General features: G+C 41.6%; 1 protein-coding gene across 1 annotated transcript in view; it reads left to right on the top strand.

The window, feature by feature from the left end:
- GALNTL6 (polypeptide N-acetylgalactosaminyltransferase like 6) overlaps positions 1 to 16,048 on the top strand; it is a 1,159,236-nt gene that overhangs the window by 1,129,376 nt on the left and 13,812 nt on the right. Inside the window, exons 11-12 of the mRNA XM_072795983.1 lie at positions 2,492 to 2,608; positions 12,364 to 12,513. Coding sequence (XP_072652084.1) covers positions 2,492 to 2,608; positions 12,364 to 12,513 — 267 coding nt within the window. The remainder of the gene's footprint in view (positions 1 to 2,491; positions 2,609 to 12,363; positions 12,514 to 16,048) is intronic.

Here is a 16,048-nt window from a genome sequence, read left to right on the forward strand (position 1 = left end):
TCCTGCTCAGAGTTCTGAGAGGCAGCTCTCAGGTTAGAGGCAGCTTTAGAAAACCAACAGACTGGATTCAGATAAGGAGATTAAGTGGGGGCTTTACGGAGTGTGCCAGGCTCAAGTCAGTGGCAAAAAAACTTTTGACCTTCTAGATGTTTCTATTTCACCACAGAAACTCAATCACACATCAAGGAATTGATTTTACAAAAAGCTGATTTTAGGCTTGGCTCCCCAAATTCCGCACCAAAATTCCTCCCTGGTACCACACCTCCCTGGAAGGTGGAGAAAAGAGAAGTGAGAGTGAATCAGGTGCACTTTGACAGCAGCCAAATCCATTCCCTGGCTTTCGGGATTTCCCACCCTACACGGAGGCAGGATACAAGTAATTTTCAAGGAGTGGGTAGAAAGCATTTTCCCAAATTCAGGGTTCAAATGTGGAGTTTAGGTTCCAGGAAAATGAACACAGTATCCACCTATGGTTTCATTTGTTAGTTTGGTTTTGTAAAAGTGTCCATAGCTTTCCTTGGATTCTCAGATAGGTCTGTAGACCAAACTAGGTTAAGAACTGCTGCCCTGGGCTCTACATTATTTCACAATTCCCTGTGAAATAAGGGACAGAGACCCTGAATATATAGTCCAACAGTGGGTGATGAACCCCTACTATTGCCAAATTCCCTGAATGGGGAAGTTGGTATCTACCACCTTGGTTCCCTCACAAATGATGCTATACCAACCTCTACTCCTACAGTAAATGAAATAAGAAAGTGCTCTCTCCCCAACAATCCCATTCCAGCATCATTTATTCCTTTCATGATATATCCTTTCAGTATATTTCATTACAACCTTCTCCCTTCCTCTTGTCTCAGCCCCAGTAGGAATCAGTCCACTTCAGCTGTCTTTCTCTCCTGGACAGACTCCTTTCCTTATCTGCTCATGCTCATTCTTGGCAAAAGGGCCTTGACTAAAATTATCACCTGAGTACATCCTGTCCTTGTTTCCATTCTTAACAATACCTAAGGGATTATTATAATCCAACACTATATAAAGGCATAAAAAGGATTGAGATATTTGAGCTTAGCGAAACGTTGACACCTGAGTAACAAACCATAAGCAACATCCAACTCTATCATGGGGTGCGGTTCCAATGTCAGCAGAATTGGTGAAAACCTCAGCCAGGCAGACTTCACAAAGGAACACATTTCCATGACCAGACTCTTTCTGTTGCTATTTCTTTCTTTTTTTTTTTTTTTGAAAGATTTTATTTATTTATTCATGAGAGACACAGAGAGAGAGAGAGAGAGAGAGGCAGAGACACAGGCAGAGGGAGAAGCAGGCTCCATGCGGGGAGCCTGATGTGGGACTTGATCCTAGGACTCCAGGATTGTGCCCTGGGCAGAAGGCAGGCGCTAAACCACTGAGCCCCCCAGGGATCCCTCTGTTGCTATTTCTATTGTTGATACTTCACATAGTCCACTCTTTGCCTACCTCTAACCACTCAGTTCCTTACATCAGTATTAACACGATTATTTTAAGGAATTATTGGTCACTTTTTTCTCATTCTGCAACTTTTCAAAGTTCAGACTTCACATAGAGAAACTTCATCCAGTGTAGCATTGCACCAATAGTACCTTCATTCTTATTTTGTTAATACTCTAGAGTGACACTGAGTTCATCATCCAGGAGAAATTCTACACCATGATAACAGGTGTAGACCAGGATCATCCAGGCAAACTGGGACATGTCACCACATCCTGCACAGAACCATGCAGTGTGCTCAGTCATTCTCTTCTGTCACCCACTCTACTTGCATTTGCTGCTCCATATCAGATCTCTCTCCCAGCTAAGGCAGAAATAGTAGAAGATGCTCTGGTGCAAGAAGATAACAAATTCCAAGTTAAGAACCTCTTGAAGAAAAAAAAAAAATCGCCATTTTATGAAAGTCATGAACTTGAGGCTGCTTTCCATATTGCATTATCACACAGTCCTTTGCTGAGGCCAGCTGCAGTTTCCCTCTTACCTGCCCACTAGGCCATGTTATATTTAATTCCTTGATTTTTGCTCCACAAGTTGCATGTAAGTTTAAAGCATCATTCAGCAAACATGTAATCAGAAAGACAACTAATAAGGGGTGCCTGGGTGGCTCAGTTGGTTAAACATCTGCCTTTGGCCCAAGTCCAGACCTCAGGGTCCTGGGATCAAGCCCTGCACCTGCTCCCTGCTCAGCAGAATCTGCTACTCCTCTCCCCTCCCCCCTAGGCACAGACATGTGCACTTGCTCTACCCCCTCCCTCTCCCTCTGCCCCTGCCCCTGCTCATGGGTGAACCTGCTCATTTGTTCTCTCTCTCTCTCTCTCTCACTTGCTCTCTTGCTCTCCCTCTCTCTCTTTCTCAAGTAGATTAAAAAGAAAACAAGATAACTACTGCTTCTAGCAGGATTGCCAAGAGCTAGGGGTGCAATCAAAACCAGCCCCGGGCTCATTTTTTCTTCTCTCCACAGATTCGAAACGTGGCAGCAAATCTGTGCGTGGACAGCAAGCATGGAGCGACGGGCACCGAGCTGAGGCTGGACATCTGTGTCAAGGATGGTTCCGAAAGGACATGGTCTCATGAACAGGTACATTGGCCACGGGAAGTGACAGAAGCAAGCCGGGCTGAGGCAGGCATGGAGGGACAGGGGGAGGACAGATCTCTAAGTGGGACGTGTAGGACTTACAGTGGGGTCCTGCTCCTGCCACCAACCAGCTCTGTAGTCCAGCGAATTACTTACCTTCTTCGTTTCTGTCTGTCTCAGAGCAGATGTGACAATCAATTGAGATCATGCATGAAGACATGCTCTGAATAACAGAAAGGGTGGTAGAGACGTGCATTGTGACCCTAGGCTCACATTTCTATTCCCGGAATGGTAACCATCAAACCACAGAAAGCCTATAGAGTGCCATGTAATCTCCCAACTAAATTTCACAGTTTTATTGAAAGACTCTTTGTTATTTTGTAAGTTTTGTGTGTGTGTGTGACCTTATCTAATCTTATTTTCCCCTCTGGCTACATGTTGAAAAGTATACTTTACATACACCTTTTGTTGCTGTAGCAGTCCGTAATCTTACACACAAAGGACAACTTTGAGACAGTAACACCCCAACATGGACTTCATGGGATACTTTACAACCATTTACTGCCTTCGATTGAAAAGGATTTCAGTGCAATTCTGTTTATTAAGCAAGTTGCAATTCCTGACCCACTTTGAAAATTGATGGTCTTTATAAGGGATTTTCCTCACACCATGTCACTTGCAAAAGAGAAATGATAGTGGGTAGAATTGTGTCTGCCCCTCTTTATTGTCTTAATTTTTAATTATGAAAAATCAGGGATGCCTGGGTAGCTCAGTGGTTGAGCATCTACCTTTGGCTCAGGTTGTGATCTGAGATCCTGGGATCGAGTCCCACATCGGGCTCCCCATGGGAAGCCTGCTTCTCCCTCTGCCTATGTCTCTGCTTCTCTCTGTGTGTCTCTCATGAATAAATAAATAAAATATTTTTTAATTATGAAACATCAAATAGGAAACTATAAAAATATTCTGGCACACCTTGGTACACTCACTATACAGATTTAATAAGTATCCGCAGCTATTGCCATATTTTTTAAAAGAATAAAATTTACAGGTACAGTTAAAGCCCCTTCCCTATCCTACTCTCTTCTCTCCCTCTGCAAAAGGATACATCCCATGTTCAGGATAGTATAAATTGCCTGTGCTTTGTTTCCCAGAATTGCCCATAATCCCTCTCCTATGAAAATCGAAAACAATAGACAAGCAATTTCCAGTAAGGCTTTAGTTCTCTTCTATAGCTTGGATATTAAACTAGTGAAGACAAACTGTGCCCAGCCTAGGATCTTAAAGAGCTGTTCGGGTGTGCTGAGGTACATCACGTTAGCAACCCCCCTCCCCGTCCTCACCCCGCTGTCCCTTCCCACCCCACCTATAACCTACAGTACAATGCAGAGCAGCATGATTCAGGAAAGCAGCAGTGAATCGAGTGCACAGCACAGTCCAGAATTAATGCGATCGGTCAGTGAACCAACATTGCCCTTCCCCTTGCCAGTAATCTGGCCCTTGCACTCTCACCCACAGCCTCATGGTGTTCCAGAAGGACTGGGGGCCTTGTGGGCCTAGATTTCAGCCACTTTAACCTGTGTGACCTTGTGGAATTGTTGAATCTTTCTCTCTAAGATTTTATTTATTTAGAGAGAGAGAACTAGAAAGATAGCATGAGTGAGGAGGAGAGGAAGAAGCAAGTCCCCACTGAGCAGGGAGCCCAGGGCGGGGCTCGAACCCAGGCCCCTGGGATCATGACCTGAGCCGAAAGCAGTCAGTTAACTGACTGAGCCACCCAAGCGTCCCAGTTAAATTCTCTAAGCTGCGGTTCCCCCACCTCTAAATAGTGACAGGAATATTCACCTCACAAACAGGTTGATTATGAGAATAAACCATGTCTATGATATAACAGCATCCTGCACGTGTGGTAGGGGCTAAATAAATGTACTTTCCCTTCTGCTTTCTGACATGTCCTCCCCCAGAACACTTTATACTAAACCCAAATTAGAAATCTCTCCCAGGTCCAAGGCAGCCGCCAAAACCAAAAACTATTTATCATTCACTCAAATATATCCTGCTCAGAGTGCAGACACTTATCAGATGGGTTTTAAAGAAGGCTCTGCAGCTCCAGGATTTACTGATGAGAATAAAGTATCAGTAAAAGCTGACTTTCTGCTCCTTCACCCATCTTCTATGAGCACACAGGGGTGTGACCAGAGACGTGAGGGATAGTCTGGCCTGTCCTCTCCAAGAAGCAATTGTGATTTCACCCTGGAAGCAAGAGAGAAGGCTTCAGAGGCCTACCAGAGTGGAAAGGGATATTTTTTAAAGAAAAAATAAAAAGAAGCATGCCATATGGAAAATCTATGTCTGTTGGGCTAAATTTCTCTCTACCACCCCTGTGCAGCCCCACCAGGAAACACATCTAGCCAGCCAGCTGATTAGGAAGCATGCCTGCCTGAATGCCTGAATCAGGTTTCATAGTTCTATTCCCTGGAATGTTCTAGAGTGAAATATGCTCTAGACCACAGGTTTTAGTTGATAGCCAAAAAAATCAATATAAATAAAACCAACTATATTGCATACACTTTAAAAATGTTTGGTTTCTTTTTCCCGCCTCATGATGACCTGCTAAAATCTGTCATGTAATTCAAGAAATAGTCACCAGAGGGCAGCACCAGACAAGCAGACAAGCAGACAACTATACAAAGCCCAAGAAGACGAGTTAATCCAGCTCTTTAGAAAGATTTCTGGTCTCTAGGTTCTGAAAACAGAGCTACAGGGAGATTAAACAAAGTTGACAGGAGGTAAAAAATGAATCATCTTTGAAATATGTATCACCATATATCGACTTGGTGATTAAAACATTACAAGCTGATTTGCTTTTGCAATTAGCTGTAAGCTTTATTCACTGTATTACTCAATGATTTATATGAATTAAAACTCATTCTCCTCCATTCAGATTAAAATGCCTGGGTGAAAAAAGAAGTGCATCAAAGGAGTAAAATTATAGGTATTCTTTTTTATTCAAAAGCATTCAAAGAACACACAACGGGCACTTATTAGAGTTGAAATGATCCTTTTTAACAAACGGCAAAAATAAAACACAAAGGGATAAACAAAATAGTTACATGGGAAATAAAGGATAGTCTACAGAAGCACCTTTATAAGAAAATGCCTTTTGTTGCAGAACACCAGTGATGACTAATTTGGCTTTTGTGAAGGAAGCAATTTGTGTGACTCATTTTTCCAGGGCCATCTATTTAGCTGTTTGAGATCACTGTAGCTTTGTGTACTGGCTTTCAGTTTCCTTTAGGGATCAAAAAAGAGAAAGCAAATAGACCTTAATAGGACTGTATGGTCTGGAAAGAATACCTTCCAAATGCCGTTACAAGTCCAGGGGAGGGCGGGGGAGGGAGAAAGTAGAGCCCTCTGCGGCCATATCATGCTGGGGAGGCAGCACTGCAGCAGGCCAGGCCTTCCTCCCACTGAGGAAGCAGACTGAATGTTCCCTTTGCGAGACCTGGAAAGGAGATGTGCAGGCAGAGACAAAAGCAAGTCATTGTATGGGGCAAAGAACTGATCCTGGGATACAGAGCTCAGAACAGTGATAGGTACCGTCTGGAACATGCAGTGGCTCAGATTCCTACCAACCACCTAATAAGAAAGTAAAATATAATTACCCAAGGAGAGAAAAATATTTTCAATCTTCTCAAATCAGGTAGCAAGATCAAGGTAGTAAGCGTATTTATATTACTATAAACCCAGGCAACATCACATGTACCACACTGACATTAGAGCAAAGAAGTACAAGTTATGTATCATTCTGGATTTGCACTTAAAAGTATCACTTGGGACCCCTGGATGGCTCGGCAGTTGGGCAGCTGCCTTCAGCTCAGGTCATGATCCCGGGATCCAGGATCAAGCCCTGCATCGGGTTCCTGCCAGGAGCCTGCTTCTCCGTCTGCCTATGTCTCTGCCTCTGTGTGTGTATGTGTGAATTTCATGAATAAATAAATAAATCTTTTTTTTTAATTATCACTTAAAAACAAGAAGTGGAGAGATGAACATCAATTTATTCTACAACTGAGGATTTGAGGTTGAAAAAAAATCAAGAGTTATTGTACAGGAAACCTGAATGAAATCTAAATCCTTCCATCAGTAAGGAACAGCCCAAGGCTGAGAGACAAACCATAAATGTCACAATAACATCACAGAATGCAAACGATGAAAATACATTCATAATGTCTGCTTGTTTCTGGTTTGACAAAATTGCACAGGAGAAAGTGTGCTTAATGAATGAAAGGCTTGGTGCCTGATTGGACTGACATGGCCATTAGGATAAGATGAATGGCAATAAAAAAGCATTTCAAAGACATAAGAGAAAAATTTTAGCTAATGGTAGGTGCAGAAGAATAAAGCAGTTGATATTATCTGGAAATGTCACTTGGAATGCAGGAAAGTAATCACCACATAATCATGATGATGGTGATGATAATGATGATGATACAGCATAAAATACTGTGGAGACCACCAGCTAAAAATCAATCTACAAATCTGAGAATGATTATCTCACTATAATGACAAACCTAGAAACAAGAAATAAAAGTCACCTAAGGAGCCTTGGGATAGAATTTGGACAATAGATGAATAAGTCTGTCAAAAGAAGAATTTGTTGACATTTGCTTTAATAGAGGAATTCTTTTGTACTTAACTGATCTATTTAATAAAAAATAAGAAAAGTAAAAATTAAAAAAGCAAAAAGTGGGTCACCTGGGTGGCTCAGTAGTTGAGTGTCTGCCTTTGGCTCAGGGCATGATCCCAGGGTCCTGGGACAGAGTCCTGCAGCAGGCTCCCCACAGGGAGCCTTCTTCTCCTTCTGCCTATGTCTCTGCCTCTTTCCGTGTCTCTCATGAATAAATAAATAAAATCTAAAAAAAAAAGCAAAAACAAAATTTTAAAGACTGTCTATGAAAGATTACATAAGCAGGAGCACCTGGGTAGCTCAGTCAGTTAAGCATCTGACTCTTGGTTTCAGCTCAGGTCATGGTCTCAAGGGTTGTGGGATGGAGCCCTGTGTTATTGGGCTCCCCCCTGAGCGGGAACTCTGCTTAGAGATTCTCTCCCTCTGCTCCTCCTCCTACTTGCTCACTTGCACTCTCCCTCAAATAAGTAAATAAATCTTTAAAAAAGAGAGAGCGAGAATACATAAGCCAAAGGGCCTGGATGGCTCAGTTGGTTAAGCATGGTACTCTTGATTTCAACTCAGGTCATGATCTCAGTGTGATGAGATCAAGCCTTGCATGAGATTTTCTCCCATTCTCTTTCCCTCCCCTCCACCCTGGACACTCTCTCAAAATAAATAAATAAATCTTTAAAAAGACAGAAAGACAAAAAGGAAGGAAGGAAGGAAGGAAGGAAGGAAGGAAGGAAGGAAGGAAGGAAGGAAGGAAGGAAGGAAGGAAGGAAGGAAGGGAGGAAGGAGAAAGAAAGAAAGAAAGAAAGAAAGAAAGAAAGAAAGAAAGAAAGAAAAAGAAAGACAGACATAAGCCTGACCACTTGAAGTGTGGTAGGGACCAACCATTTAACTCCTGCAGACGTGATTTCCCCCAACTGAATGATGAGGGGCTAGGCTAGGTAATGATGACTGTTCCTTTCAGCTCTGGCCAAAAAGGGAAGTTGAGGCACAGAAGGAAATGGAAAAATCAATCAAGACCACCAGTTCCTGCATGGGTTGGGCTGCTTACAGTACCATGGAAATGTGATATTTCAGTGAAATTAAGATTTAATCAGTGCTAATGACAGGTTTATAGGACAGGAAGTTTCTACTTCAGTAATAGGTAACCAAGTCCAGAATCTCTGAAGATGAAGTTTCAAAAAATAATATTATCATTGACAGTGTTGTGATTTGACACAAGCAGCACAAATTCATTTAAAAGATTAAAAAGACCAATTGATTGATCTTGTCAGTTATCCCAGAGCCCTTTCTGTTAATAGAAGGGGTGCACATTTTCATTTATTAAATAGAAATTTTGATGGATATTTATTATGCATCATGAATTGTTCTGGATGCTGGAAATTCAAAGATAAGAAAGATATGATTCCAACCATTAAGAATCTGTCTAGCGAGAGATAAAGAAACATAGATGGACAATCATGATGAAATAAGGTAAAGGAAGAGAAGGAGTAAGGGGTTTGAGGGGAAGGCTTCTTGGATGAGTAGGTGCCTGGACTGAATCTCAAGGAACTCATGAGCATAAACGAGGGTGAAGTGGTGAATGTTGGCCTCCTGACCACAGGGATTCTCATGATCAGAGTCGCAAAAGGGAAAATGCAGCTTGATCAGTGCAAGGAACTGCACACATTTTTGAATTGAGATATCATTGGCGTAGGACATATTAGCTTCCGTTGTATGGGGTAATGATTCGATATTTGTACATACTGCAAAGCGATCACTGCAGCCAGTCTAGTTAACACACATAACCATCCGTTGTCACAGAATTTGTTTTTCCGGTGGTTGAGAACTGTTAAGATCTACTCTCTTAGCAACTTTCCAATGTTTTGTTGTTGCTGGAACTTAAACTACAGAAAAAGGGATGCAGCTAGGGGGGAAATACAAAGGCCGGATTATGGGGAATTCTTATATGTTAAAGTGTTTGTACTGTGGTCTCTAAGCATTATGTGAAACACTGTGAGATTTTAGGACAAGAGGTAACGTAGTCAAACGGTTGTGAAGGAAGGTGGGAAAGACTCCAATCAGGAAGTTATTTCAGTAGTCCAGAACCTGGGCACGTAGGCGGCTCAATCGGTTAAGAGGCTGCCTTTGGCTCAGGTCATGATCTTGGGGTCCCCAGGGTCCTGGATGGAGCTCTCTGTGGAACTCCTTGCTCAGCGGAGAGTCTGCTTCTCCTCCCTGCCTTTGCAGTCTTGTGCTCTCTCAATCTCTCTCTCCCTCTCAAATAAATAAATAAATTCTTAGAAAAATAAATCTTTAAAAGAAATACTGAGGGCAAAGGTAGTGGAGCTAGAGAAGGGACTACTTCCAGCAATATTTGGAGACAAACATGGTAAGACTTGCTAATCGATTAAATAAGGAGGGTGAGGGAGGCAAAGGGGTTAAAGATGAAAGACAAAAAAAAGAAAGAAAGAAAGAAAGAAAGAAAGAAAGAAAGAAAGAAAGAAAGAAAGAAAGAAAGAAAGAAAGAAAGAAAGAAAGAAAGAAAGAAAGAAAGAAAGAAAGAAAGAAAGAAAGAAAGAAAGAAAGAAAGAAAGAAAGAAAGAAAAGAAAGAAAAGAAAAAAAGATGAAAGACTCCCAGATTGGCAAGTGAGTACTATGACCACCAACTAAAACAAAATAAAGGAGTAGGAACAGGCTGAGAAGGAAACAGAATCAATTGAATCTAGGGTGTTTTGAACTTGAGATATCCATGGGACAGGCAGGTGGGAAATCCTGCATGGAGTCAGACATATCATATGCTAAGTTACCAACTATTGGTATCCAAGTATTGGAGAGAGTTGAACTGAGCATGCATAATAGCAGCTAGAGGAGGTACAAGGACAGGAGGCAAGGGAGAGCCCTGAGCCATACCTATGTGGAAGAGACAGATACAGAAGGGACATGAGCAAGATGAAAAAGGGTAACAGAGGAGCACAGTGTTTCAGAAGCCAAGGGAGTCGTGAGTTCTGATTTAAAGAGAGTGATCAAATCAGAAATACCTAGCTGCTCAACACTTTTCCTTGATAAGTCACTCTCATGCCTGTTGATTTAAATGAATCTAAAAATGTCTCAGTCCACAATCAAAGGGGGGGGGGACTATAAGAAAAAAAGACCACACAATGTCTCTTCATGAATCTATTTCACATGCCTCACCTAAAAATCCTTGGCCTTCTATTTAAAACATTCTATTTTGTCCTGTCTTCCAGGGAAACAGAATATATAGTCACTCACCATTACCCAGGAAATCCACTTACATATCTTTGGATTCACATAATTTCTTTCTGATTTTCTTCCAACCATTTAACCCAGTTTTTTTTTTTCAAGTTTTCTGCAGTCTCCCCACCACCTCACTGTTTTTTGTTAGCCATTCCTGGCATTTTGCCAGATTCTCTACATTTTTCTCACCCAGGTAGGATGGAAAAACTGAAAAGTTCTGAGGGTGTGATCAGTGCCAAGTGTATTCTCTCTCCACAGCTCAGCATCCAGCTCGCTTTTGTATCAACAGGGCCCCTTTGACAGCTCTTTATCCTGCAATTCACAGCTTGGCTTCACAAAGGCCTCCTTAAGTCCTATTCTAAGAATTATATAACCTCATTGAAATTGTATTTATTTTTTTAAAGATTTTATTTATTTGTTCATGAGAGACACAGAGAGAGAGGCAGAGACATAGGCAGAGGGAAAAAGCAGCTCCCTGTGGGGAGCCTATCCCGGCGCCCCTAACCTCATTGAGATTTTAGAATTGGAAGGATGCAGAGGGCTCATCTAATCTATTTTCCCCACTTACTTGAGGATTTCTCCTACCGAACTCCTCAGATGGTTGATCAGCTCCAACTCAAGAAAATCAACACCTTTCAGTGATAAGTCACTTACAGAAGTGGTTTGTGTCTTAATTTAATATACTGTAAAATCCACGTTAGTGCCTCAGAAGTAGCATTTTTCAAAAAATAGAATGGGATGGATAAGGTAGAATAGACTAAACGAGGAGAAGATTGGATGGAATACCAGAGTCTATTAAATGTAGTAAGACGGGCAGCCCCGGGGGGCTCAGCAGTTTGGAGCCTCCCTTTGGCCCAGGGCATGATCTTGGGGTCCTGGGATCAGGTCCCACGTTGGGCTCCCCGCATGGAGCCTGCTTCTCCCTCTGCCTGTGTCTCTGCCTCTCTCTCTGTGTGTCTCTCATGAATAAATGAAATCTTTTTTAAAAAATAAATGCAGTAAGAATAAATATCCTTGTGTTTTCATCTGAGAAGGAGGAATTTGTGTAACGTGTGTAAACTGTATCTCTTACAGTGTGGTATAGCCCAAAACTTTCTACGTCGCCCTGCTGACTTATTCATACCAACCCTAGAAAATTAATTTGCGTATTCTTTACTTCATTAAGCTCAGCTTCCATTTAAATCAAAATTTGCACACTGCAAGCATCAATCCAGCTCAACTGGGCTCCTGGTCTTTTTGCAGTTAATCTGTTTATTTGGGCTAACTGTGTAGTGTTTGATCCAGTAACATTTTATCTAAAAGAAGAATGTAAAGAACTTTATTAAAGAGCTTCTCTCTGGAGCACCTGGGTGGTTCAGCCATTAGCGTCTGCCTTCAGCTCGGGTCGTGATCCCCAGGTCCTGGGATCAAGTCCCACAACGGGCTCCCTGCAGGGAGCCTGCTTCTCCCTCTGCCTATGTCTCTGCCTCTCTGTGTCTCTCATGAATAAATTTTTAAAATTAAAAAAAAAAAAAGGAGTTTCTCTCCTTCCCTCTCTCCCCTCCCCCTCCATCCTTCCCTCCCTCTTTCTTTCCATGCCACCCCTCTGTTATTTTTTCTGGTACCTATTTGGAAACTCCTCATTTGTATTTTTTGGCAGCCCAGGCCAAAGGTGCCCTGTTGCAGCTATAGAGTTTTATGATTACATGCCTTTTTCAACACCTCTATTATGCCTAGAAGTTGTTCTTTTAGGGTAAATCACAAAGCACAAATTCCACATTGCAAAAAAAACCTCCCCCCACCCCCACCCCATGCTCTCCAGACTCTAAACTCACTGTAGCTTTTCTGCTATTGTTGTTTTGTTAGCTCTTTACTTTTGGATGGAGAGAAGATATTCGACCTGGTGAGCCACTGCACACCCGAAAATTCTGCTTCGATGCAATCTCCCACAACAGCCCAGTCACTCTCTATGACTGTCATGGCATGAAGGGGAACCAGCTCTGGGGACACAGAAAGGTAAGACCCAGTTCATTGCAGGCATTCTCAAACTGCTGGGCTCAAGGCTTTCTAACCCAAAAGTTTGTCAACACACTGTTTTGATTTAAATTGTTGCCTGGACACAAGTATACATTTTGGACTCAGAGAGTTGGAGACCTCCACCATAGGTTGAGGGAAAGACAGGGTCTGCTGGAAGGGGCATTGCTTTTGGCTTTGCTTGCTGTGTGTGCACCCACCATAATCACTTATGACTGAAAAATAGCTTTGAACCAGAACATATATTGCAAGGGAAGGGACTAGTCTTAGCCCAGACAACCACCAAATGGAGGGACCATGTGCCCAATAAACAAACACACACATGTGTAATTTTTAAGAACCTTGAGTCACACACAAACATTTAAGATATCCATTTATTTATATCTCATTCTCATTTGCTTGGGACCTGTCTAGGTTAAGACAATTAGATTTACATATCCACACTCACGTAGGTGTAATTGTTGCGATCTTTCTACAGACTGACCCATTTGCAACTTGGCAAACTGCAAGTATAACAAAAGAGAACTTATTTGGGTGATTTAAGTTTAAAAAATTATGAAGTTAACATTTAATGATAGAAAAAAGGTAGTTCAAAAGCAAATACAAAAATCATTTTATTGAGTTGATAAAGAGCAATTAAGTTTTTATTTTAAACTATTTTCACCAAGTTGCCTTTCGATAACTTTTGAGGATACCACGCAAATTTCTTTTCCACTTTTTTGGTTTTTAGGGCAGGACTTGACTGTCAGTAAGCTCCATTCCACCCCTCAAGTTCATAGATGTGCTGGGTGCCCTCCTAGCCAGGAAGAAGGTGCCAGTCTTACCCTAAACTATACAGGAAATGTCACACCCACCACTTTAATCATGCACTTTGGCTAACCTGTGGCTGAGGCAAAACTTAGTATCCCTGGCATTACAGAAAGCTAAAGGAAAGAATCTTCAGAAAATCAAATATGGGGGATGACTGGTTTTGATACCTAATAAGCTTTCCAGTATCTACCTTTCAGGAGTGGGCACCTAAAATTATTCTCAAAGGCAGACTCATTTATACAAGTTTGTTCTGTATGCCACCCAGCCTCCCCCCCCCCCCAAACACACACACAGCATTTGGCAGATTCTGGCTCTGTGTCCAGAAAAAGTACAAAACATCAGTTGTATGTACCCTTCTGTTTTCCTTATGAACTGCATCATAAGTGATTAATCTTACCAAACCCTTTTTGTTATTGGCTATGATACAATCTATGTGTGATGCAATAAGAAAGTTGTTTTGTTTTGCTTTTATTTTTTTTTTGTTTGTTTTGCTTTTATAGTTATATTCTGATCTTTAAGAAGTTCCTTTCTCGGCACATCAATAAAATACCCGATTCACCATTTGCCTCATATGCTGGTTGTCCCTAATGAACAAACCATTCCTCATTATTGCACAGTTATAGCACGAGAGACAGAACACTCAATAATGTGCAATTAAGCCAAGAAAATACAGTTGTTTTCATTAGGGAGCTTACAAAAGCTTACAGATGGATAAAACCAACTAATACACATGCACACAGAGCTCCTGGAGAGGAAAAAAAAAAATGGCTGTGGTGATTTCAAGAGGTAACTCTTACAGCTTTAACATTTTAAACCTTTCCAGGACCCTAAGGGGCTTGTGAAAGGGAACCACTAGGTGCAATTGGCTCCCTTCTCAGATGCTTTTGTAGCTTGGCCTTGCATTACTTAGCAAAAGGTTACATTCACTGTGTATTTATATAACAAGCAAGGTATTTATACATAATCAGGAACATGCCAAGAGCTCAAAATGGAAAGTTTCTGAAATATCTCATCTTGGTGGATGACTCAGGCTTATTCAAATGCACCTGTTTTTGAAAGGGCTTCTTGTTTATTTCATGGGCTATTCCCAAGGCATAAAGAGAGAAAGCACAAAGAGAGAGGTCTCTCTGGGGTATTACCTTGTCTATTTACTACTCGGCCCTGGGGGCTTCCAGGTAGTTTAGCATCTTTTGAGTCAACTGTGGAGCTCTCTGTTTTTATTAGCATAGTCATGAATAAACAGGACCCCTAAGATTTTCCTAATTGCCTAAAGGACCACAGCGGGCCATCTCCTAAGCTCCTAAGGTAATCATCATCATCATCATCTCCAACTGTTAAGGAAGCATTGACCTAGTGCTTTACATATATTACCTCAAACCTCACAACCACCTAGTTTCTATAACGTGTAATTCACAGAGGAAGAAACTAGTACTAGCATGTTTGTGCCAGAGCCAACATTCAGATCCAGGTGCATCTGGGTTTAAAGTCTCTCCTTTTTCCTCTGCTGTGCTCTTACGAAAGCAGATCAGCATTCCCTGGGGGGAGTTTCCCAGTGCCTATTGGATTCAGCACCACTGAGTGCAAGCAACCCCTCCTCCTAGCTACCTGGCAATTTCTTGGAGAGGAAAGGTGGCCAGAAGCTATTTTGCTTGAGTGGGTGAAGGCTGTTGTCAGGCCCCACCTTCTGATCCGTCAGTGGTACTTTTTTTTTTTTTTAAGGAGATTATTGGGTCATTTCCCAGCTTTACTGAGATATAAGTGACATATAACATTGTGTACATTTAAGGTATACAATGTACTAATTTGATATATGTGTATATTTGAAGTGACCACCACAATCAGTTTAGTTAATACATCCACCACTTCACATAGTTACAATTTTTTTGTGTGATGAAACTTTTCAAGTCTACTCTCTCAGCAACTTTCAAATATACAACATATGTAATTAACTATAGTCACCATGTTGTACTTTACATCCCCAGAACTTCTTCCACTTACAACTGGAGGTTTGTACCTTTTGACCACCTATACCCATTACCCCCAACCCCACCACTCAGCTTTCAATTATTCTTAGATGTGGGCCATTGCCACCACAAAAAAAGAGGGGAATCCCTATTTTACAGTCTTGTTAACTAGGTTCAGTAATACAGCTGTGTCTCACAAGTACCAAGAATAAAGAATCCCACTCATGGTTATCTTTTACCACCAGGGGGACCCCTCTTTCAAAAACAATGACTGCTGATGACGGTAAAAATGTTTAAATTATTAACTGATATCCAAAACAAAAAAACTTCCTTCCCTCTTCTAGTAACCTAATTAGTCACTAAGATTTGTCAATCCCCTCCCCAGCCAATCTCTCTAAAACTCTATCCTCTCTGCTGTGTCTACAGCCCCTGCCCTACCTATAGCCCTTCCCATCTTACCCCTGAATTACTGCCAGAGCTCTCTCAAGGTGATCCAGCCTCCTGTCCCTTCTCTCTCTCACCCATCTTCCATTCTGAAGTCAAACAAAGTTTCTACAAAACCTGGTCATTGCATTCCTCTGTTTTATAACTTTACTTGGCTTCCCATTAGGTAGAAGATAATTCTTCCCCTGACCTTTCATAATCTGGTCATCGTAATGATTTCCCATCTAGCCTAGCATATCCTAATTCATCCTGAAACAGTCATGTGATCCTGAATAAGTTATATTTCATCTATGATTTTC

This window comes from Canis lupus, chromosome 24 (genome assembly GCF_048164855.1).
Source record: "Canis lupus baileyi chromosome 24, mCanLup2.hap1, whole genome shotgun sequence".
NCBI classification, from domain to species: domain Eukaryota; kingdom Metazoa; phylum Chordata; class Mammalia; order Carnivora; family Canidae; genus Canis; species Canis lupus.